General features: G+C 37.9%; 1 protein-coding gene across 11 annotated transcripts in view; it reads left to right on the top strand.

Annotated features, from left to right (window-relative positions):
- Positions 1-25,635, top strand: part of SPG11 (SPG11 vesicle trafficking associated, spatacsin) — an 89,898-nt gene that overhangs the window by 6,685 nt on the left and 57,578 nt on the right. For 10 of the 11 annotated variants that reach the window (XM_079127733.1, XM_079127730.1, XM_079127728.1 and 7 more), the window contains 8 exons: positions 3,665-3,802; positions 4,079-4,527; positions 5,923-6,068; positions 17,713-17,845; positions 20,580-20,735; positions 21,313-21,488; positions 22,867-23,043; positions 25,450-25,521. In XM_079127733.1, coding sequence (XP_078983859.1) covers positions 3,665-3,802; positions 4,079-4,527; positions 5,923-6,068; positions 17,713-17,845; positions 20,580-20,735; positions 21,313-21,488; positions 22,867-23,043; positions 25,450-25,521 — 1,447 coding nt within the window. The remainder of the gene's footprint in view (positions 1-3,664; positions 3,803-4,078; positions 4,528-5,922; positions 6,069-17,712; positions 17,846-20,579; positions 20,736-21,312; positions 21,489-22,866; positions 23,044-25,449; positions 25,522-25,635) is intronic. The other variant, XM_079127731.1, reaches the window with a different exon arrangement.

Raw genomic sequence — 25,635 nt, 5'->3', positions numbered from 1 at the left:
GTATGTGTATGTCAATACAACAGCCTATTTATTGTAGCTTGCTTATCTTAAAATAGGCCCATCAACATTTATCACTTCCAATATTTAGGGCCATTCAAAACCATTAGGACCTTGGTTCTATCCTAATATGAATGAGAGAAATCCTTGAATGGTAATGCTTTTTGATAAGTTTTATTGCTAATTGTTTGGATCACAAGAAAGGATAAATTCATCTTTACCTATCTACCAGATGTCTTAACAACTGTGAAAAAAAAAAAAATTTTTTTTTTTTTTTGTAGTGTTGGGCCACAGAGCTACATTCTCAACCCCTTATTTGTTTTAAATAGCTTTTTATTTATTTTAATCTTTGAGCAGGGATGATTAATACATTCTCAGATTGTTTTCTTGTATTTATCAGAAGGCTATTTTTACTGATTAACCACAACCTTCCTGTATATGTAGAATTATCATCTGATCATATATTTGGAAAATAATTTATTTAAAAAGGAGGAAGAGTTGCTCAGCAAATTTAAGGATCTATCCTGTCAAATTAAACGAGTATTCTGTGTTTATTACTTACATACCCTTTAGTATTTATTTATTTTTGGGACAGGCTCTCACTCTGTTATCTAGACTGACCTTAAATTCTTAAGCTCAAGTCATCGTGCTGCCTCAGCCTCCTGAGTAGCTAGGACTATAGCTATGTGCCATTATACCCAGCTAATAGTGTAATTTCTCTGGAGTTGATTCCTTATTTTATTTTCTGAGCAGGCTCTGAAGTCTCAAGTTGTTTTTGTCATTTTTCCTTCCTTATAATAGCTCCTCTTTCCCTGATATAGAATATTAGGCTTCCTTTTCGATTTGATAAGTCCTGCTCCTCTTTTGAGACCTAATTGAAATCTACCTTTCTTGAAGCCTTTTACTTACTAAAACTGATTTTTCTCCTCTTTGAACTTTTGTGGCCCTTCTACTTTGATCCAGAGTTTAGTATTTAATTGTGTAGTACAGTATTTCCCAAATTGTTCCATCCCCCCCCCCCCCCCCCCCCCAGAGTTCATGTAACCTCCTTGAGAACCCAAACTCAGGTTTATTCCTTCATATTTTTTTTTTTTTTTTAGTTGTAGACAGTCACGATAGCTTTATTTATGTGGTGCTGAGGATTGAACTCAGTACCTCACATGTGCTAGGCAAGTGCTCTACCACTGAGCCACAACCCCAACCCAGCACGAGCTGGTTTTGAGCTTTTGGGCTCAAGTGAACCTCCTGCCTCAGTCTCCTCAGTAGCTGGGGTTTGTTCTTTTACTTCATTGTCTTCCTCTTCTAATCCACTTTAGCTGTCTTAATCTCATATTCACATCCTGAGTTTTGTCAATATTTGAAATTACTTCTCTTCTAGATCACTTCTCTACATAACTTCACTCTGACCACAACTTCACAAATTTTCTGGCTAACTTTCTCAAGTACTCCCACCTCATCAGTCATCTGACTTCATTGGAATTTCCAATTCATTGACCTTCTACTTTTTATTCCCCTCCTGTCTTCACTTCCCTTCCTTTCCAGTGTAGATTTTGTGAATTGTCATTTTAGTGACTTTCTTGCTTACTCTCTAAACTCTTGCTCCTGCCTGTGATAACATTTGGTCTGGAAAATGTCTATCCTAAGTGAAACCTTTATTCTGCCCTTTTAGTGCCTACACTCAAGCAGTTGAACTTGTGAGAAATCAATAGAGGAAAATTTAATGCCACTCTTAAGTTCGAATTCACCATTTTCAGTTGGTTTCATAGTATTGCATGGGAATTTTACAGTTTTTTTTTTTTCGTGAACTCATTCTTTACAATGTTGTTTTTTTAATTTTTATTTTTACAGACTACATTTTGATTCATTATACACAAATGGGTTACAACTTTTTCATTCTTATGGTTGTACACAGTGTAGATTCACACCATTCATGTAATCATACATATACATAGGATAATACTGTCTGTCTCAGTGTACTATCGTTCCTTCCCCCACCCCCTCCTACCCCATTTTCTTCTACACCATTCAAGGTTCCTCCATTCTTCTCCCCACCTCCCCCATTATGTATCATCATCCACTTATCAGAGAAAACATTCAGCCTTTGGTTTTTTGGGCTTGGCTTAGGTTCACTTAGCATGATATTCTCTAAGTTAAATAAGTCAACATTGTTTTTAAACCTCTATTTTTTTCAAACCCACATATCTCTACATCCAACTTTTTTTTGGCTGACCTTGTCTCCTCCTTTTAAAGGAATTGAAACCCATTTCCTGGACTCCCGCAGTTTCTTAGTAGTTTCTTTCCTCCTGTGTAGGCCCACCCCTTCCCTCCTTCTCAGGGATCTTTTTCCATTTTTTCTGTCTCCAGTCTTTCTTCAGTATTAGATCCACATCAAGTTAATCACCAGTTCTATTTTATTCCTGAATGTTTCTTGAATCTGTCTACTTCTTAACTCCTAATCCATGTCACTAGCTTCTTTTATCTGAACTACCTGAACAACCACTTAGACTCATGTTTGCTCTTACTCCTCACATCCATCCTTTGTACAGTGACATTGTTAAAAATGAATTTATCAGAGTTATAGCCAGGTATTAACACCGTCTCAGGGCAGAATATCTATCTTTTCTTTTTAAGGAACTACTTTTTCATAATCCTTTGTTTTCATTTCATCCTATCCTCTTTTCATCGTGTATTATACGAATATATTACCTTTAAATCATTGAAAGGATTAGTACTTATTTAACCAAGTGCTCTTGCTTTCCCTTACCCTAGCTCTCTTCTGCATCTGATCATATCTCATTTCTGCTTGAAAATTGTTCGTTACCTCTCCCCACCCCAAATAAAAGTTAAAAATCCTTAATAGCTCACATGGCCCTGAGCCATCTGTCCTTTGCCAACCTTTCCAGCTTTATTTCACTCCACCTTCTTCTTATTTACTGTTCTTTAACCACCAATATCCTTTTGTTTTTTCAGTGTGACAGCCCTCTTTCCATATATACTCTCCTGCCTATATTTAAACATAATACTTTGCCTTCTAGTTTGTATGCATTTGCCTGGTCTCAGCCTAAATCTTACTTTGTGATGGAAGTACAGTGAGTGATTAAAACTCTGGACCTTAATTTAACTTGGTTCAAAGTTTCTCTGAACCTTAGTTTTCATATCCATAAAGTAGGACTATTTATTTTAATAAGGTTGTTTAAAGACTCAAGAGTTTACATAAGTATTGAGTACAACATCTGCAATACAGTAGACGAAAAATGCTCTTACTGCTTTATTTTGTTTTTTTGGTACTGGGAATTTAACCCAGGAGTGCTTAACCTCTGAGCCACATTCCCGCCCCCACCCCCCGCCTTTTTTTTTTTTTTTTTGAGACAGGATTTCGCTTGGTTGCTTAGGGCCTAGCTAAATTGCTGAGGCTGTTCTTCAACTTGCCATCCTCCTGTCTTAGCCTGTTGAGCTGCTGGGATTACAGGCATACTTCACTATGCCCAGCCACAAATCAAATTCTTGAAGTTATCACTGTGTTGCAAGGCAAGGGGATAAGGAGTTTCATTCAAGGAAGTTTATTTTTCCTTCTCTGTGACCCCCTCACTTTTACAGGAGCAATTATAACAGAAATTTGGGTTTGGTCATTATTTTTTACTCTGGCTATCATTATTTTTAAATATAGGCAATACCCAGGACACCTACTATGTGAAAGAACACTAGAAGACCTTCCTATTCAAGGACCTAAGGGGATAGATGAAGATGATCCTGTTAACTCTGTCCACAACATGAAACTGACCAAGTTTTCCTTCCAGGTTGATAGGTACAGAAACTTCTTTTTAGGATTTTGTTCATTTCCTTTTTTTGTCATGTTGACTGACTTTTAACTAAAGGTCTTTACTTGGTAGATACTTTTTTTTTTTTTTTGGGTGCTGGGAATTGAACCCAGGGCCTTAGTGCTTGCTAGGCAAGCACTCTACCAACTGAGCCATATCCCCAGCCCCTAGATACTTATTTTTTAAGAGCATCTTTGTTCTGGTTTAGTGTTTCACTTAGTGCCTTTCACTATAACTGGTATAAGTGCCACCCTGTCTTCTAGGTCTTGGAATGCCCAACTGTCATCATTGAATGAAACAGTAAAGAGCTCTAAACTGGAGGTTTCCTGTTGTACTCCATGGTTCCAGGATATTTTACATTTGGAGTTCCCTGAATCTGGTAACCATAGTACCAATGTGCCAAGCTGGGCTTTCCTTCCACAGGACGTAATGTGTGACCAGTATAATTTTCCACAGAAAGCTTATATCCAGACCAATGATACAGGAAGAGCATGGAAGTTAATGTACCTCAGTGAACAAGAGGAACCAGTAGAACTCACATGTATATCTGTGACAGGATTCTCTGCACTGTTTACATGGGTAGTGGGAATGATGGGATGCACCATTGTCCTCTGGGATTTGGAGACCCAGGGCATGCAGCGTTTTTCCCTTGGCGAGAAATGTATTCCTGTAGAGAGTAATGGAGACCAGCAACTGTGCCTTCTTTTGACAGGTGAGAAGGTCTTAGACTGAAAGACATTGCTAAGATATATGCTTTCTTGATGTATTTTACTTCTGTTGCCTTTATGTCTATGTGTGCTTGCTCTCCTTGTAATGGTAACTATTCACAGAAGAAATTTGGTATTGCTCTTGGTAACATTGGTCTCATGTATTTGATTTTTTTTTAAATTTTCTTTTAGTTGGTAATGGACCTTTATTTTATTCACTTTTTTGTATGCGGTGCCGGGAATCAAACCCAGTGCCTCGCACATGCTAGGCAAGTGCTCTGCCACTGAGCCACAACCTTATTTGATTTTTAATTAACATCATTTCTGTTTAGCTAAATTCTAAAATAATAGGAGAAAGACATCTATTATAAACATGAAAAATTAGTGGATTTTACACAACATCTGGATTTCTAGCTGTTTCCAATCTAGCAGTGCTGGACCTGCATTCATGCATACTAACCTGAGGGTTGGAACCAAGTTTCGATTGTTCTCAGAAGGGCCATTTCTTTTCTTTTTTTTACTGGGATTGAACCCAGGAGCACTTAACCACTGAGCAACATCCCCAGCCTTTTTTTTACTTTGAGGCAGTGTCTAAGTTTCTTAGGACATTGCTAAGTTGCTGAAGCTGGCTTTAAACTTGTGATCCTCTTGCCTCTGCTTCTCCAGCTGCCACACCTGACTTCTGGGGGTTTTGTTTGTTTGTTTTTAAATCCATTGTTCTTGTATTTGTTTTATTTTGAGATGGAGTTTTGCTGTGGTGCCTGGGCTGATCTTGAACTCTTGGTCTTGAGTGAACCTTCCAAGTGCTGGGAATGTAGGCACAAGCCACCATGCCTGTCATGTTCTAATTTTTGATTGTGTAATATAATAGTAGGACTAGAAATGAGAAGTGTAGTGCTATTTAATAGGTTGTATCTTTTTTTTTTTTTTTTTTTTTTTTTTTTTTGTGTGGTGCTGGGAATTGAACCTAGGGTTTCACACCTTGGAGGCAGGCTCTTTGCCACTGACCTACATCTTAGTCCCAGTGTATTGTTCTCCTCAGAATTTGCCTTGTGGGCAGGGGCTAGGGTTGTAGCTCAGTGGTAGAGCACTTGCCTAGTATTTGTGAGACACTGGGTTTGATTCTCAGCACCACATATAAATAAATGAATACAGTAAAAGTCTAATAACATCTTTAAAAATGTTTAAAAAAAAGAATTTGCCTTGTGGGCAATATTTTAAAAATAAAACTTTTAAAAAATAGAAAAACCATGGGGTATTAAGGTCAGAATAGAAATGAAGTGGAAGCAATAGATGGCATCCAATAAATATTTGTAATTATGGTACTGAAGTATTGGGTAATTATAAATTAATTAAGATCTAAGTCTCAGTAATTTATTAAAACTTTTATTTTCCTATAGAAAATGGACTTTCTCTGATTTTTTTCGGGTTGACTCAAGAGGAGTTTTTAAACAGACTAATGATCCATGGAAGTGCCAGCACTGTGGACTCGCTTTGTCATCTCAATGGTTGGGGAAGGTGCTCAATTCCCATACATGCACTGGAAGTAAGAGAATTAAACATCTGTAAAACTTTACTTGCTGTTTTGCTGTTACATGACCTTTTTTTTTTTTTTTTTTTTTTTTTTTTTTTTTTGGTACTGAGGAGTGAACCCAGGGCTGCTTACCCAGTGAACCATATCCCCAGCCCTTTTTTTTTTTTTTTGAGACATGGTCTCACTAAGTCCTTAGGGCCTCACTGATTTGCTGAGGCTGGTCTTGCAGTTGCAGTACTCCTGCCTCAGCCTTCCAAGACACTGGGATTACAAGTGTGTGCCACCATGCCAGGTACTGTCATACTCTTTTGTCTTCATTGACTGAGGTACTGTCTTCCAAGTGGTCTAGTCTGTTGGTGATGCTTTCCATTGAGTTTTTTATTTGGTTTATTGTTTCCTTCATTTCAAGGATTTCTGGTTTGTTTGTTTGTTTGTTTTTTTTTTTTGAGAATCTCTCTGTTGAAATGATCTTTTGGTTCCTGCAGTTGCTCTTTCAACTGCTTATTGGTGTGATCATTCATTGTCTGCATTTGTTCTCTTATCTCATTCTTTGCTTCATGAATCATTTTAATTACGTATATTCTGAACTTCTTTTCTGACATTTCTTCTACCGTACTGTCACTGGATTTTATTAATATAGAATCTAGGTTTGTTTGGATCACTTTCTTCCCTTGTTTTTTCATGTTGTTCATGTATCTTCCCCTCTAGCAGTACAGATCTGAGGTATTACAGTTCCCCCCCCTTATAGGCTTATAGTGACCCTATAGGTTTCCAAATTCTTTTCTTTAGGGGGAGATCAATATTAGCAGTGCCCAGTACAGACAATATGCAGTCCTAAACCAAGTAGCCCCTATGAGGACGTTAATAGTATTGTCATAATAAACAGAATGAGTTTAGTTATTATCTACAGTGTAACAAATAGATTTGCAATAAGGTCTGTAGTTTCTAATGAAGGACAAAGAGGATGGGAAGGGGTGTAGGATATACCTGTTAATGGGATAAGAAAAGAATATATAGAAGTTCTAGATCATAGAAAGAATGAAAGTATAATCAAAAGAAGTTGGTTGTTAGCATGTGAAAAGGGAGAAAGAGACTCTGAGGGAACAGGTAAACAAAAGGAAAATGGAGCGATAAAAGTAAAGAAATAAAAACTTAAAATTTTTCAATAAGGAGGAAAAAAAGATCTACACCTATAACAGTTATATGATATTCAAACCTCCCAGTCTTCAGTAGCCTGAAGTATGAGAGGTACCGAAAATAAGCTTCCAGTCTCCAGCAGGCGTCTCAGGATGAGATCTGCCCCACCTAAAGATGGGAGATATGCCTTCCAGGATTATCCAAGTTGGCCGCTGTGGCTTCCAAATGTGTTGGCGAATGGGGAGCTGCAGCAGAGGTGTGGGTGTAGTCTGCTGCAAGTCCTGGAGGTGGGGTGTAGTTGATCTGGTTGTGGGATCCTGAGGGTAGGGTGCAGTCAGTTGGTCTGGGGGTACTGGTGGTGGGGAGCAGTCAGTCGGTCTGAGGGCCCCAGAGGCAGGGAGTGGTCAGTCGGGCTGAGGGCCCCAGAGGCAGGGAGTGGTCAGTCGGGCTGAGGGGTCCTGGAGATGGGGCTTAGTCAATCCGGCCAGGGGTCCTATAGGTCCTGGCTGTTTTCTCAAAATGGCGGCAGCCATATGTAATCAAACCTGCGGGTATTGTGACAGTGAACTTCCAGGCAACAGCAGGCAGCTGACGCTCCACTGGCAGCCTGCAGTCAGTCTGCTGGTTGCTGTCCGACGATCAGCAGGTGAACCTCGGGCAGTGGGTGATGGGTAGGTGAAAGGCAGGCAATGGACAGGCAAGAGGCAGGCAAATGGCAGATGGTAGGTACCAGACAGTGAGCAATCTGCACTCAAAAAGTAGTCGATATGCTGGCAGACTGCAGGTGATCGCAGTAGACAAATGGGGTAAACAGCATGGGATCGATAAGCAGAAAAACTGCCTCACCAAGAAACAGATATCCTCTGTTTGAAACCTGAGAATTCATTCAACTTAGAAGCAAAAAGAACTATAGTCTTTTTTTTTTTTTTTTTTTTTTTTTGTGGTGCTGGGAATTGAACCCAGGGCCTTGTGCTTGCAAGGCAAGCACTCTACCAACTGAGCTATCTCCCCAGCCTAGAACTATATAGTCTTTATGCATTTATTTACTCAGGTCTCTTTCATTGCCCTAACTGTTTAGCAATTTGCCCTAACTCTGTTTAGCAGTTTACCCCTTTTTGGCTTTGAGATTACAATAAACATTGTTTAAGAAAGACAGTGTTATAGGAAATGGAGACCACAGTAAGCAGGAAGACTAAATGAACTGGGCATGGTAGTGCATGCTCCCAGAAACTCAGGAGGTTGAGCAGGAAGATTGCAAGTTGGAGTCCAGCCTCAGCAACTTAGCAAGGCCCTGTCTCAAAATGTAAAAAGGACTGGGAATAGAGCTCAGTGGTAAAACTCCCTTGGGTTCAATCCCCAATACTGAAAAAGAAGAAAGACTAAATGAAGTGGAAGCAAGCTATGGTAAACCTGAACAGGAATGGTCTTCATTTCTACTTTATACTTTCTACCCTTCCTATCCAGCTTTTAGGGGCTACATCTTGAATTTATAGAGCATTTTACAGTTCACCTAATCTTTTATATGCATTATTTAATTTTGTCCTATAACAATCACATGAGATGGATGGATGGTAGTTTTTATTCTTTGTGTTATAGATGAAGAAACATGCTGTAGCTGAGAGTTTATCAGTTTTGTTTACCCATTTGAAAAATCACCTCTTCATTTCCTTCATCTTTTATATTGTTTCTATTTCATTTACTCCCTTCCCCCCACCCCCCCAGGGATTGAACTCATGGGCACTTAACCATGGAGCCACATCCCCACCCTTTTTTCTATTTTATTTAGAGACAGGGTCTCACTGAGTTGCTTAGCTTCTCATTAAGTTGCTGAGACTGGCTTTGAACTCTGGATCCTCCTGCCTCAGCCTCCTGAGCCTCTGGGATTACAGGCATGTGCCGCCATACTTAACTTCATTTACTTCTGATGTTTATTATTTCTTCTACTGATTTGGGATTTGGTTTGTTCTTATTTTTCTGATTCCTTGAAGCAAAATTATAGTTTGAGATCTTTCTTCACCCTGCCCCCTGCTTTTTTTTATTTTGAAACATGGTCTCATTATGTTGTGTAGGCTAGCCTTGAAATCACAACCCTTCAGACTCATCCTGCCAAATATCTGTGATTACTAGCATGCGGCAGTATGCCTGTCTAAAATTTCTTAATTTCTTCCTTAATCCATAAATTGTTCAGAAGGATGTTTAATTTCCATGTGTTTATATAGTTTCTGAAGTATTTTTGTTATTGATTTTTACTTTATTGCTTTGTAGATGTAAAAGATACTTGACCCAATTACAGTTTTCTGGGCATTGAGATTTGTTTTGTACCTACCATATGACGTCTTCATATGCTGTTAAGAAGAATGTATATTCTGCAGCTATTGGATGGAAAGTCCTGTAGAAATCTGATAGGTTCATTTGGTCCTAGGGTTCAGTTTAATTCTATTTTATGTGTGTGTATGTGTGTTTTTCTGTCTGGATGATCTGTTGATAAAAGTATGAAAGTCCCCTATTATTTTATTAGAAAGAAAGAGGCTAATAAGTAAAAAATCAGAAAGTATAAAACTCCCTGGTAAGATTAATTTTACAAATTCAGAATGTTCTCATATTGTAAACATGGCATATAAATCATTTATATCTTTGGTATGAAAACTAAAAATAAATGAAAAATAATGACTACATTAATATGTAGTTATCTCTCCTTTTAAGTCTCTGTATATTTGCTTTATGGACACTGGTGCATGCTTAGAATCCCAGTTACTTGAGAGATTGAAGTCAGAGGCCCCCAAGTTTGAGGCCAGCCTGGGCAACTTAGTGATACCCTTTCTTAAAACAAAACAAAAAAATGGACTGGGGATATCGTTCAGTGGCATAACACTTCTCTAGCATGCATGAGGACCTGGGTTTTTTGCTTTATGTATTTCAGTGGTCCAATATTCAATGCACATATATTTACACAGGTTATTTCCTCTTGCTGAATTGATCCTTTTATCATTATATAATGATCTTCTTTGTTTCTTTTTAATGCTTTGATTTAATGTCTACTTTATCTGATAAAGGTATGGTTTCTCCTTTCTTTTGGATTCCACTTACATAGAATATCTTTTATCCAGACTTTCATTTTTCAATCTGTGCATGTTCCTAGATGTTAAGTGATTTTTTTTTTTTTTTTTTTTTTTTAACCCCTCTACTGGAAATTGAACCCAGGGGTGTTCATTCTCACTTCTTTTTACTTTTTGAGGATGGCCTTGAGCTTGTGATCTTCCTGCCTCAGCCTCTGAGTTACTGGGATTACAGGCATGGATTACACCACTCCTGACTGAATTTTCTTGTAAGCAGCATGTAGTTGAGTCTTCTTTTTTATCCATTCAGTCACTGTCTCTTAATGGGTGGATTAAATCCATTCACATTTAAGTTAATTATCAATAGATAAAGTCTTACCATCATTTTGTTAATTATTTATTTTTTTTACCTTTTTCAGTACTGGGGATTGAACCTAAAGGTGCTCTACCACTGAGCTATATCCTCAGTCCTTTTTATTTTTTATATTTTATTTTATTTTTTACTTTTTATTTTTTTTCATGACTATTCTTGAACATGTGATCCTTCTGCCTCAGCCTTCCTAATAGCTGGGATTATAGGAGTACACCACGATGCACAACTTCTAGGTTTGTTGTTGTTGTTACTTATTTATTTTTAGTTTCTTTATTTCTCTCTTATGTTCTTCCTTGGTGGTTAAGTGATTTTTATCTTGCAGTGTATTTTTATTCCTTATTATTTTTGGCATATTATAGGTTTTTGTTTTGCTGCCTTGAGGTTTACAAAAAAACTTCTTTTGATTATAATACACTTTTGAAATGATAGTAACTTAATAATTATAAATATAGAAAAGAAAGGGAAAAATACTAATTTAAAAAACTCTGCACTTAAACTCTATTCCTCCTCCCATTTTGAATTTTTGATGTCCCATCTTCCACCTTTTTATATTGTCTGTCTCTTAACATATTAATGTAGTCATTATTTTTGTATTTTTTTGTTCTAAAACCAAAGACATAAGTGGTTCACAAAACCATGTTTACAAAATTAAAGCATTCTGTATTTGAATACTCTTCCCAGTGAGTTTTATACCTTCCAATGTTTTCTTCTTACTTGTTAGCATCTCTTTCTTTTAGTTTGAATAACTTCTCTTAGAATTTCTTCTAGGACACATCTGGTGGTAATAAAGTCTCTGTGCTTTTGTGGGGATTATCTTTTGTCTCCTTCATTTCTAAAAACTAACTTTGGTACAGTTTTCTTGGTTGCCAGTTCTTTTCCTTCAGTGCTATGAATCTTCCTCCCTCTGACCTATAAAGGTTTTGCTGAGAGGTCTGCTGTTTCTTTTGCTGCTGTGAGACTCTTCTCTTTGTCTTTAACCTTTGAGATTTTGATTTTAGTCTTAGAATAGATTTTGTTGAGTTGAATCTGATGGGTCACCTTTGACTTTCCTATACTAGGATATTCGTTTTCTTCTCTAGGTTTAAGAAGTTTTCCATATTATTCCTTTGTATAAGCTTTATTCTTAAGTCCCTCTTTGTGTGTGTGTGTGTGTGGTCAAGTCCCTCTTAAACCCCAAATATTATTTGCTCTCTTAAAGCTGACCCAAAGTTCCTGAGAGCTTTGTTTTATTCCTTCTCTTTTTTTTCTCCTTTCTGTGTATTTTCAAATGCCTTGTTTTTAAGCTCACTGATTCTTCTGTTTAATCCATCCTATATTGATGCCTTCTGTTGCATTTCATTTCATTTAGTATACTTTTTAGTTTAAGGATTTCTGTTTTTTTTTTTTTTAATTCAATCTTTTAAGTTTCTCTGATAAAGTAATGAATTATTTGTTTCCTTAAAGTTTCTTGAGTTTCCTTTTTTAATGGAGGACAAAGAGGATGCAGAGGGATGTAGAATGTGGCTGTTAATGGGATAAGAAAAGAATGTACAGAAGTTCTAGATAATAGAAAGGATGAGAGTGTAATCAAAAGAAATTGGATGTTAGCATGCAAAAAAGAGAGAAAGAGACTCTGAGGGAACAGGTAAACAAAAGGAAAAGAGAGCAAGAAAAGTAAATAAAAACTTAAATTTTTTCAATAAGGAGAAAAAAGAAAATCTACAGTATAACAGTCATTTAGTAATGAAACCTCCCAGTGTTCAGTAGCCTGATGCATGAGAGGTACCTGACAATGAGCTTCAAGCCTCCAACAGACGTCTCAGGATGGGATTTGCCCCACCTAAATATCGGAGCTACGGCTTCCAGGATTATCTAAGATGGCTGCTCTGGCTTCGAAATGGTTAGCAAATGGGGAGCTGCAGCTCAGGGTGTGGACGTGGTCAGCTGGAGGTCCTGGAGGCGGGATGCCAGGTTTGGTCAGGCAGGGGTCCTGGAGGTCAGGTGTGTTTGGTGTGGTTGTGGGATCCTGGAGGCCGGGTGCAATCAGTTGGTCTGGGTTCCCTGTGATAGGGCTCAGTCAGTTGGTCTGGGAGTCCTGGCAGCAGGGAGCAGTCAGTTGATGTGAGGGCCCCAGAGGCAGGGAGTGGTCGGTCAGGCTGAGGGATCCTGGAGATGGGGCTCAGTCAGTCCGGCCAGGGGTCCTACAGGGCCTGGCTGTTGTCTCAAAATGGCGGCAGGTACTGTGACAGAGAACTTCCAGGCAACAGCAGGCAGCTGGTGCTTCACTGGTGGTCCGCAATCAGTTTGCTGACTGTTGTCGGACAATCAGGAGGTGAAACTCATGCGTTGGGTGATGGATAGGTGTAAGGCAGGTGATGGACCGGCCAGAGACAGGCAAATGGTGGATGATAGGCGCCTGACAGTGAGCAATCTGCACTCAAAAAAGGTGTTGATATGCTGGCAGACTGCAGGTCATCACAGCAGACAAATGGGGTAAACACCAGAGAATCGATAAGCAGTAAAAACTGCCTCACCAAGAAACAGATATCCTCTGCTTGAAACCAGAGTTACCGAGCGACAAGGAACGCAGCCTCCCTCTAGTCCGCCATCTTGGATCCGATTTGAGTTTCCTTTTTTAAAAAAAAATTTTTGGCAGTTTTTTTCTACATTTTTTATTGGTACCTTATAGTAGTATATAATGATGTACATATTCATACATGCACACAATGTAACAATATAATTTGTCCAGTGTCACTCCCCAACATTTCAGCCCTCCCTTTCCTTCTCCCACACTCACCCCTTTCTTCCACTGATCTCCCTTTGTTATTCATTAGCTCACCCTGCCTTCTTTTCCTTTTTCCTTTTTAGCCTCCACATGACAGAAAACATACTACCCTTGACCTTCTAAGTTTGTCTTATTTCCCTTAAACATAATGGACTCAAGTTCCATCCATTTCCCAGCAAATGACATAATTTCATTTTTCTTTATGGCTGAATAAATTGTCATTGTCTGTATATACCACATTTTCTTTATCCTTCATTGGCACCTTGACTGGTTCCATAGTTTGGTTGTTGTGTACATGTATCACTATAGAATGATGACTTTAATTCTTTAGGAAAAATACCAAGAAGTGGTATAGCTAGGTTATATAGCAGTTCCATGCCCAGTCTTTTTTTTTTTTTTTTTAATACCAGAGATTGAACCCAGGAGCACTTAACCACTGAGCCACATTCTCAGCTCTTCTTTATGTTATATTTAGAGACAGGGCCTCACTGAGTTGCTTAAGGCCTTGCTAAATTACTGAGGCTGGTTTTGAACTCGAAATCCTCCAGCCTCAGCCTCTTGAGCTGCTGGAATTACAGGTGTGGGCCACCACACCTGGCTCATGCTTAATCTTTTGAGGAACCTCCATACTGATTTCCATAGTGGTTATAGTAATTTATAATCCTGCCAACAATGGAAAAGTCTTCCTTTTTCTCCACATTCCAGCATTTATTATTGTTTGTATTCTTGATGACTGCTGTTCTGACTGGTGTGAGATGAAATCTCAATGTGGTTTTGATTTGCATTTCTCTAATTGCTAATCATGTTGAAAATTTTTCCATATATTTGTGACCATTTGTATTTCTTCTTTTGAGAAGTGTCTGTTTAATTTAATAATTAGGTTTTGTGGTTTTTTTTAGTTCTTTATATATTCTAGAAATTAGTTCTCTGTCAGAAGAGTAGAAAACAAAGATTTTATCCCATTCTAGAGATTGTTTTCACATTCCTAATTGTTTCCTTTGTTGTATAGAATCTTTTTAATTTGATGCCATGACATTATTAATGTGGCGTTATTTCCTGAGCTTTAGTGGTTACATTTTTGGAGCTTTTATGGTTCTATTTCAGCACAAATAAAATGTGCACAAACCAACTCTTTTCTTTGCTATACAGCCTGGCATTGGAATTGGTGACAGTGATAGCCAGCTGAGCCACTCTTTCCAGCATGACTTTCCAGTTCTTGGGGGAAACATTGTGATCAGTCTCTGCACAAGATTTGTTGAGCTGGTGTGTTGGCACATGCCCTAACTCCAACCCCAATCCCAATCCCAACCCTAACCCTAACACTAACCATGACTCGGGAGGATCACAAGTTTGAGGCCAGCTTCAGCAATTTAGCAAGGCCCTAAGTAACTCAGTGAGACACTATTTCAAGATGAGAAAAAAAAGGGGGGGGGGGCTGAGCATGTGGCTTAGCACCCCCTGGGTTCAATCCCCAGTATTTAAAAAAAAAAAAAAAAAAAAAAGTTGCACATCAGGAGGACTTCCTGATCTTTAACATTGTGGACCAGGACCTCTAGAAGCCATTGGGCAGCATGTTCTTTGTTTTTTTTTGGTTTTGTTTTTTTTTTTTTTTTTTTTTTTTTTTTTTGCTCCTGTAACTTAATGTTGGGCATCAAGATCAACCCTTGAATTTTCTCCACACCTTATTGTCAGAATATTTGGGTCCCTGCCACTTATCTTAATTCTGGCATATCAGTCTGCCTGTTACTGGATGATTTCTTCATCATTTTTTTTTTTTTTTTTTGTACTGGGTATTGAACCCAGGGGCATTCAACCATTGAGCCACATCCCTAGCCCTTTTTTGTATTTTATTTAGAAACAGGATCTTACTGAGTTGCTTAGGCCCTTGCTAAGTTCCTGATACTGGCTTTGAAGTCACAGTCCTTCTGCCTTTGCCTTCCAAGCTGCTGGGATTACAGGTATATGCCATCGCGCCTAGCCAGCTTTCTTCTTTTTGATATTGGTTTTCACAAGAGGTCTGAAGGCAATCCTAATGCCAGGAGACAGTAGGAATAGGTAAAATGTAGACGTATGAATGGCCAATGATTAAGATTCACTGAATAGAAAATGGCTTCCAACTCTGTAGACAATACTGGGTAAGAGATATTAAGTTTCCTTTAAATACCCATTTTAAATTCTTTGAACTGGGCATGGTGGTACACACCTGTAATCCCAGCAACTCAGGAGGCTGAGGCAGGAGGATGGTGAATTTGAAGCCAGCCTTAGCGAGGTCCTAAGCAACTCAGTGAGATCCTCTCTCTAAATTTAAAAAAAAAAAGGGGGACAGAGTTTTGCTGGGCATGCAGCTCAGTGGTTAAGTGCCCTTGGGTTCAATCCCTGGCACCAAAAAAATAAAATAAAAATTGAGAACTCATTCACGTTAGTTGCTTTATGATCCATTTCTGGTGTCTTGTTTTATATATGAGGTGAAGTCGAGGTTTCTTGGAAGTTCTTGATGCTTGTTGGTATATGAGAGCATTTCCACCTTGAGGATTGGGTATTTATTCCATTCTTCATAATCTGGCTTTGTTTGTACCTGTCCTTGCAGAAATTCTAAGCAGGCTGCTTATTTTCTCTGAGCCTGTTGTCTCTGCTGATATTCAGACTGAATGGTATCCCAATCCCAGATTTTCAAGTCCATGATTGATGTGTTGTCACTGTTTCAGTATGAGAGGGCCCCCCAATCCCAAATTTGTCACAAATTCACAATGGTCAGTTCTTCAGGATGGATTGGGGAAGTGCTTAAAAAATGTAATCAGTCTTTGGAAGTCTCTGCCTAGGGCCAGGCTGGGCCCAGACACCTCTTCTATAGTCACTGTGTATGGTTGCTTCAGGTTTCTGCCTGTCACAGGGCCTTACTGTGAAAGTGGCCCTAGGATCCTAAGCAGTGACTTCACACTTTCCTCACTCTTTTCCCAAGTGGATAACGACGTTTTGTGCTGTGTTGCTTGGGGTTTGGGTTAGGATAGAGTGGGCAGTCTTACGACCACTGATGCTTCAATGCTGGGTTACACCTGGAACCCACAGCCTGCTCAAATCAGCACAGCATGGGCGGGGTCAAGGTTCATGCTGCTGTGGCTTTTCCGCTGCTGTGTTGTACTCATGTACAGCTAGCTAGATGTGATGCTCACTGAAATACAAGTGTGTCCAACCAGTGCCTTGGGTTTTTGTCTGGCAAAGGGCAGGTCCAGAGGCTTTGTCTAGGGGCACCAGCCCAAGAACAGAAGCCATTAGAAGCTGCTCAGGGTTAGGTTTTACTGGCCCAGCAGAGGATTTTTCTGCCCTTCAGCGCTGAAATTGATGACAGCACACCAGTCATAGATTTTTAGCAGTTCTTGGGCTTACCTACCTCTAGCAAATGGAATCTTTCTCCACAATGTGGTAAAAGGGAGGGGTGGTGGAGATAGTCTGTTGGTAGCACTGGGTTTCACTGTGGTAGACCTAGTACTCAGTTCCAAGTCTAAGACCTGGATCGAATTCCCTCTCTTTCCTCCAAGCAAGAAGGCATCTCTCTCCACATTGTTTGCTTTGAGTTGGATGAGAGGTGACCTGGGTAACTCTTTTCTGCCTTCTGCAATCGTTTTTTTATATTTGTGTCAAAACTAGATACTGTGATCTCTCACCTGGTTTCTTATTTCTTTTGAAGCTAATTTTATGCATTAATAGCTGCTCAAATTGATACTTCTGTGAAAAGACAATCATTTCTAGAAGGTCTTACTCCATTGTCAATCTTGTTTTACCTATTTGTTCTAAACAGTACATTTTTAAAATTACATCATTCCTTTCGGTATAAAGAAATACAATTAAATTTTTATATCTTGATTTTTTGTATTTAGCAGATTTGTTAATTCATTCTAATAATTGATCTGTTCTATAGTAGTTGTTATATAGTTAATCTGCATTTAACATCAAAATAATAGAACTTTGTTTCTTCCCTTCAAATACTTCTGCTTTTAAACTTCTGGTCCTATTTTTTATTAGAACCTCTAGTAAAATATCCAGAAGTAAGGGTGGGCATCTTTATCTTATTTCAAAAGTTTTATCTCCCTTCCAGGCTGATAAAACCTATTTTCCTACAAGTTTGACTCTGAATATTTCTGGAGCAGTGAGCGTTATGGTCTAATCTTTTTCCTTCCAGGTGGTTATTAGAGCCACCCAGTAACATCTCCATTAGTCTTGGCACATTAAGCTCTAAAGTTTAAAAAAATCTGCATCCTGATTTTTTTTTTTTCCCCCTACTGATTTTTTTTTTTTCCCTTCTGATTATTTCTCCCCCCTCCATTTTAGGCTGGAATAGAAAATCGTCAGCTGGACACAGTGGATTTCTTCTTGAAGAGCAAGGAAAATCTTTTTACCCTATCATCAAAATCTTCTGTACCTGATCAACTTGATCACTTTTCATCCCATTTATATTTAAGAAGTAAGTAAAAATAAAGACTTTTCCATTTGTACTGATCATTTTAAATTACTTAGAAATTATTGTGTATTCTGATGACTTTTTGACTTCTCTACTTGCCAGAACTCATGTACAGGATGTATATACATTGTGGAAACTTGAGTTTTCAGACTCCGTAGATGTTGTCATTCTAAGTGGGATATTGTTCATATTTGATGCTGTGCTTGATATTTTTAATATGCAAGGAGTAGATGATCTTTCAAATTCAAGAGAATTTTGTAGAAGAAAGAATAAAATTCATTCGGAAAATTGCTGATACTTGCAACTGTCTGAGATGTATATGAACAATACTGCTTGCTTTCTGAGTTGTGGAGTTTAGGATTGGAATTTGTTATAAGAATTTTTACAGATTTACTTTTTTCTACTTTATTAATTCTTAAATTTTGACTTTCCTTCCTTAAAAAATAAGAAGCGTAAACTTTTTATTCTTGGATCAGATAGCCATGTAGATCCTCTGTTTATAGGGACAGGTAAAACCTGAGATGAAAGCTCTGACTTGGTGACAGTAGAAATTAAATTGAATCAAGTGAGCATTAACATATAGGCAAGGTTTTGGGTTTTTTTTTTTTTTTTTTTTTTTTTTGGTGCTGGGGAACCCATGGCTTTGTGCTTGCAAGGCAAGCACTCTACGGACTGAGCTATCTCCCCAGCCATAGGCAGGGTTTTAATTGGGACTTCTCCTGCAGAGAGAGAGCACTGATGGAGAAGTGGACCAGGCTGCACCCTGAGCAAAGGGAGATGTATACTTTTATTTTTATTTTTATTGGGGGTGGGGGTGCTGTACTCAAGTCCTGTATTTTTTAATCAGTATCACCATCCTGCACAAATTTTGTGGTGGTTCCTGACAGTCTCATTCTCTCATCTGGTTTATACTTGGAGATATTATGTTGAAGGCATCCTAGCTTTATGATGCACCTGGTTTTTGTGGTTGATAAGATGAATTGAAAGAGTGAGGAGGGTGGGAAAGAATACACACCATATTTTTAATGTCCCCATGGTGGTCCCTGACTACCTCATAGATGTGGTATTATAATCTGCTTTTTTGTCCATACTTGATAATATATTATTTGTAAACATATTTCTATATATGACACTAATTATGATGGCATGAATTTCATTGTATGGACTATGCCATAATTTACCCATCCAAACTTCTAGTAGACATTTAGATTGATTCCAGTTTTTAACTATTGGCAGTATACCATAAATGCTGTGTGTGTGAAATTTCATGTATGTATAATTAGTTTACTTGGGATAAACTCTAGATGTGAAATTTTCAGTGTACATAATGCACTTATTTATTTATTTATTTATTTATTTTGGTGTACTGGGGATTGAACTCAGGGGCACTTAACCACTGAACCACATCCCCTGCCCTTTTTTTTTTTGTATTTCATTTAGAGACAGGGACTCACTGAGTTGCTTAGCACTTTCCATCCTCCTGCCTTAGCCTCCTGAACTGCTGTGCTTACAGGTGTGCACTACCACACCTGGCCATAATGTGCATTCTTAATTGACTTGATAAATTGTCCTTCAAAGAACTTCTGTCAATTTCTACCCTAGTTTCTTAGAGAAAATGACAATCTGCCCAGTGTTAGTTCTCACTGAGAATATGAATTAGAACTTTTCTTTTTAAAAAAGGGTTGGGGGCATTGTTTTTTTGGTGCTGGGCATTAAACCTATAGGCCTTGGACTTGCTAGGCAAGCATACCACTGAGCTTATATTCCCAGCTCTCTTTCATTTTGATTGCAGAGTTTGGTCTCCTCCCTCCTGAATTGCTGACTCTTTTTTATACTCCCCCCACCTTTTGTTTTTAATCCACTTGAATTTATAGACAAAAGCCTGGTTTGTGATATTGAGTGATGCTCCATGAATATATAATATGACTATATAATGAATTATATAGTCATTGTTCATTTCTCCTATTTGGTGGTCAATGATTTATCTTCTGCTCTTACTTGTACTTCTCTGCTCTAAAGGGCAGCAGTAGGTGTGGAATAAGAAGCATGGAAAGGGCTAGAATATAGCTCCATAGAAGAACATTTGGGCAAAAGAACACTTGCATTAAGAACCTGGGTTCAATTCCCAGTACCACTCCCCCTAACCACCCCCCCCCCCCAAAAAAGAGAAAAAGAAGAAAAAGCATAGGAATGTTTTATCTATTTCCTGGGAGAAAAGCCCGTGTTTCCCATAATTCTCACATGATACAGTCATAAAGGTAGGTAAACAGGAGTCACTTCATTAGGGCCTTCAACAGCAAGTAGAGAATTCAGCGGCTTACATTCCTGTATGTTAGAGAAAGTAGCTTTGGCATCACACAGGCTTAGGTTCAAATTTTGCCTGTGCTACTTTCCAGCTTAGCTTGGGCAAATTACTTATCCTTTCTGAACCTGTTTTCTCATCATGGAAAGGGTAACATCTACCTCTTAGGCTACTGGAATAAATGAGAAAGAATTTACTAAGTCTAGTACTTAAGATGTAGGTAGTCAGCAAGATGGTAGTTAATACCAGTAAATAATAATTATTAGTAATGAGAATCATTAAAGTTAGATTATTAGCCTTCAGAAAAGTTTTGTGAAAATAGGACATTGGTCCTTGTTTGTATTTTAAATATTACAACATGGTATTTTTGGATATGTTAATTTTGTGGGGAGTAGTCTTATTTTCTTCTAACCAGTTTGTTTGCTTCTTTCTCAGATGTCGAAGAACTGACACCAGCATTGGACTTACTTTGCTCAGCAATTAGAGAAAGTGATTCTGAAACCCAAAGCAAACACTTTTCAGAGCAGTTGCTTAGTCTTACATTGTCTTTCCTTAACAAACAGATAAAGGAACTTTTTATTCACACTGAAGGTAAAAATAACAGCAAAGAAGCGGGCAGCATTCCTTGTGTGCTATTTGCTAAAGTTGAATAAAGTTGACATGTAGTTGAGTGAAATGAGTTTTGATACTGGGAAAGTTGGCAAAAAGACCTTGCACTAATCATTGCGAAGAGTGTAAAAAGGACTACATTAAAGCACAGTACTTGTATATAGAAAAAGGTCTCAAATATATATATATATATATATATTTTATTGTTTGCTCTATTTAGTTATACATGACAGCAGAATGCATTTCAAATCATTGTACACAAATGGAGTACAGCTTTTCTTTGTACAAATGTAGAGTCACACCATTCGAGTAATCATGCACGTACATAGGGTAATGATGTTTGTCTTGTTCCACCATTCCCCCCTCATTTCCCTCTACACAAATCCAACATTCCTCCATTCTTCCCTTGCCCCACCCTGTTATTCAAACATATTCTTTTAAAATTTGAAGATACCAGTTTTCAATTTTGGCATTCTCTAGAATTCTTTCTAACTAGTCATGATATGTCCCCTCTCCCTCCCACTCTCAATATGAATTGGCACATTGGTATTTTCCACAGAAATAGATGAACATCTACAGAAAGGAGTGGATATTTTGACCAGCTACATTAATGAACTTAGAACTTTCATGATAAAGTTTCCTTGGAAGCTAACAGATACTATAGATGAATGTGATGTCAGTAAAAGTGTCATTACAGTAAAGGAGAGTGATATATGGGACAAACTCAGCTTTGAGGTAAATATGAACAATTATTGTATTTCTTTTATTTGCATCTATACCCATGTGATTCAGAATCTTTGGCAAGGGTTTTAGGTTTCATAGGTTTTGGGATCTCTGGACATGATTTTAAATTTATGTCTACAAGAGACTTGTTTATTTAATTCAGAACACAGGCTCCCTCTTAATGCCAAGCTTGCCCACTTGGATCCAATAACAAACACACACCTGACCCCAAGCCCATCTGAAGTAGCCCTCTACTAATAATACTCCTCACTGTCTTGGGCCTAGCACTTTAGACTTATGCATTCTGCTTGTCCTCTGAATAAATTGAGTTATTAGATCTACTGGTAATTAGATCTAGGAAAATTTTACTTTATGGCATCATTATTTGGAATATAGTCAATTTGAGTCATGTCTGCAATTCTGATTCTACATTTTATCAGTTAAATTTCTTGTATCCATCTGTTTGCCTTTCTTTATACAGTAGATGTGAATGCAGCCAAAATGTGCTGCCCTCTGTATGACTTAAGAGACTGGAAGAATCCCTCCACCCACATGAAGAGTCCTGGTATTAGAAAGACAAGAGCCAGAATGATTTAACACAGATGATGAGAATCAGTAGGACCAGGCATAGTGGTATCTGCCTATAATCCCAGCTGTTTGGGAGACTGAGGCAGGAGGATCCCAAGTTTGAGGCCAGCCTGAATAACTTAGGGAGACCTTGTTTCAAAATAAAAAATAAAAAGCTGGTAGGCGTAGCTTAGTGGTCGAGAGCTTGCCTAGCACATGCAAGGCCCTGGGTTCAACCCCTAGTACTACCAAAAAAAAATTGGTGGGGAATGAAAGTATAAGGTTGAGATGCTGCCAGGTTCTGAAACTTTTTTTTTCGTGGCACTACTGGGATTGAAGGACTATCAAGTCCCTAAAGGCTTGATGCAATTTTTCCTTTTGCCTCTACACTTGATAATCTCTCTTCCTGGAATACCTATCTTCTTTTCTCAATATATGGGTGGAACATGTCATTGGTCTTTAATTTTTTATCTCATCAGTTACCTCAACTAAGAAGCCCCTGCATTTTTTGGGTTTTATTTGATACTCTTCTTATTTAGGTACACCTGTTCTGACCCCTTGTTTGTAACATCCTGGGATACTTTTTATCACAGCACCATAATAAGTGCTTTATTTGTGTGTCTTTCTCTAGACACTGATTTCTTGGAGAGCAGGGTCTATATTAGTCAGCTTCATATCTCCTATGCCTAGATCCAGATGTAGTAGTAGATTTTCATGAAGTCCCTTAGTAGGTGTTCAGTAAATGTATAAATCCCATGTTGATAATTATAATAAGAAAATTAAAAAGAACTTAAAAAGTAAATGTTTTTCTTCCTTTTCCTAGGAAGTTATTGCCAATGCCATTTTAAACAACAAAATACCAGAGGCACAAACCTTCTTTAGGAGTAACAGTCATTTTGCTCAAAAACTTGAGGAACTTATTAGGATAGGCCTAAGTTTGGCCTTTGACAGTTTAAGAAAGAACAATATAAAGGAAGCCTCTGAACTTCTGAAGAACATGGTGAGTGGTATTATCCATTCGTCAGGTCTTAAAGTCCCTGATGTAAGAGAAGATCTCTAGTCACTTAATATAATTTCTGGTTACTATAAAAACTGAGTTTCATAGTTGCATCATAAATGAAGAAATTGATACAGTCCTTACTAGAAAAAAAGATCACATTAATTACACTGAGAAATGTTTTTTGGTACTGAGAACTTTCCAGAAGAGACCCCCCCCCCCCAAGATTTATTGAAGTATGATTAATGAAAAAAACATATATTTAAGGTGTACAATGTGATGCTTTGTGTGTATACAGTGTGAAAAAGATTACCACATTAATGTTACCTTACATAGTTGTATGTGTATGGTGAGAATACTTGAACTCTTAAGAAATTTCAAGTCTACAATATATTATTATTCTCCTAGCAAATATCGAGTATACCATATAGTTTTTAGCTTATGCTATATATAAATCTCCAGAACTTAATTTGTCTTATAATTGAAAGTTTGTATCCTTTAGCCAGTCTCCTCCTTTTCCATACTTGCTGCCCACTGGTGACTTCCATTCTACTCTGATAATACAAATTAAATTTTTTTTTAAGATTTCACATGTAGATGAAATCATGTAGCATTTCTCTTTCTGTGACTGGCTTGTAAATGGCAGAGTTGCCTTCTTTCTTGGTCAGAATAATATTCCATTGAATGTATACACATCACATTTTCTTTATCTATACAGCTATTAATGGACATAAGTTATCACCACATCTCTTGAAGATATATATATATATATATGTATATGTAAATATATATCTCACACACACAAACACCACGTATATGTAAATATATCTACTGGATTTTTCTGGTACTGGGAATTGAATGCAGGGCACTTAACCACTGAGCCACATCCCCAGCCCTTTGTATTTATTTACTTTTTTTTTAATTTTAAAATTTGTTCTAATTAGTTATATATGATAGTAGAATGCATTTTGACACATCATACATAAGTGGAGTATAATATCTCATTCTTCTGGTTATACATGATGTAGAGTTACACAGGTTGTATGATCACATATGCACATAGGAAAATAATGTCCTATTCATTCTTCTATCATTCCTCGCCCTTTGCCCCTTCCCCTCCCTTCAGTCTAACCCAAAGTACCTCTATTCACCCCCAATTGTGAGTTAACATCTGCATATCAGAGAAAACATTCAGCCTTTGGTTCTTTAGGATTGCCCCAATCCTTTTAAAATATTTAGAGACAGGTTCTTGCTAAGTTCCTTAGGGACTCACTAAGTTGCTGAGGCTGGTTTTGAGCTTCTGATCCTCCTGCCTCAGCCCTCCAAGCCACTGGGATTACAGTGGTTTCTTGAAGGTGTGTGTATTTATTTTGGTACTGGGAATTGAACCCAGGGGTGCTTAACCACCAGGCCACATCCCCAGACTTTTTTAAATATTTTATTTGTAAACAGGGTCTCTATTTTATTTGTAAACACGGTCTCTCTATATTTTATTTGTAAACAGCATCTCTCTAAGATGCTGAGATTTGCAGTCCTCCTGCTTCAGCCTCCTGAGTCATTGGGATTAAAGGTGTGAATCACTGCACCAAGTTTGAAGATTATTTTTAAATGTAGTTCCTGCGGGGCACAGCGGCACATGCCTATGATCCCAGTGACTTAGGAGAATGAGGTAGGAGGATCTCAAGTTCAAAGCTGGCCTCAGCAACTTAATGAGGCCCTAACCAATTTAGTGGGACCCTGTCTTAAAATAAAAAGGGCTAGGGGTATAATTCAGTCGTTAAGTGCTCCTGAGTTCAATTCTGGTCTCAAAAATTAATAAATAAAATAGAGTTTCCATCATCTCCCTTTTGGTCGGACTAATGATTTGTTGGAGGATCTTCCATATTGTTCATGTGACCCCTTACATCTTTTTTTTGCACTTTGTAGTGCCTTTGCTTAAGGGCTTTGTGTTCCATGATTTTACTTCATCTGAGAAGGAAAATCCTAGAAGTAGTGTTCCCAAACTAAACTGAGATCTGGCCCTAATCTGCATTGGTGGGGTCTTGCCCATGGTAACTTCCTGGAAGTGTAGAGGAGTGAAACTATGTAAGGGTTAATTGTTTACATTGACCTTTTGTTTTCAAGTGAATCATCTTCAGGTTGTTGTATGGTCAGTCTTAGATGTATGGTAACCTGACCTTACTTTAAATTATTCTGTATGTTGTCTTTGCTCTGACAAAATGCTTAAGGACTTTAGGAATAAGCAGTAAATACATATTAGAAAAATGAATATTTGCAAGAGAAGAAAAGATGTGGTATTCTAATAGAATACATGTCTATAATAGAATACTTCTGCATCTAATATGTTTACGTTCAAAACAATTCCGTTACAAAATATAAGGTTTTTTTGATATTCTGTGTTTATTATAGGGCTTTGATGTAAAGGACCAGTTGCTCAAGATATGCTTCTATACAACTGAAAGAAACATACGAGACTTTTTGGTAGGTAAAGATGAGACTGTAGTTTACAATTTTTTTTTTTTTTTTTCCATAGAAAACCCAGCTTCAGAGTGTAATTGTTTACATTGACCTTTGTTTTCGAGTGCATCATCATGG

This window comes from Sciurus vulgaris (assembly GCF_902686455.1).
Source record: "Sciurus vulgaris genome assembly, chromosome: 2".
Classification (NCBI taxonomy): domain Eukaryota; kingdom Metazoa; phylum Chordata; class Mammalia; order Rodentia; family Sciuridae; genus Sciurus; species Sciurus vulgaris.
This window is presented reverse-complemented; position numbering and strand designations above follow the sequence as displayed.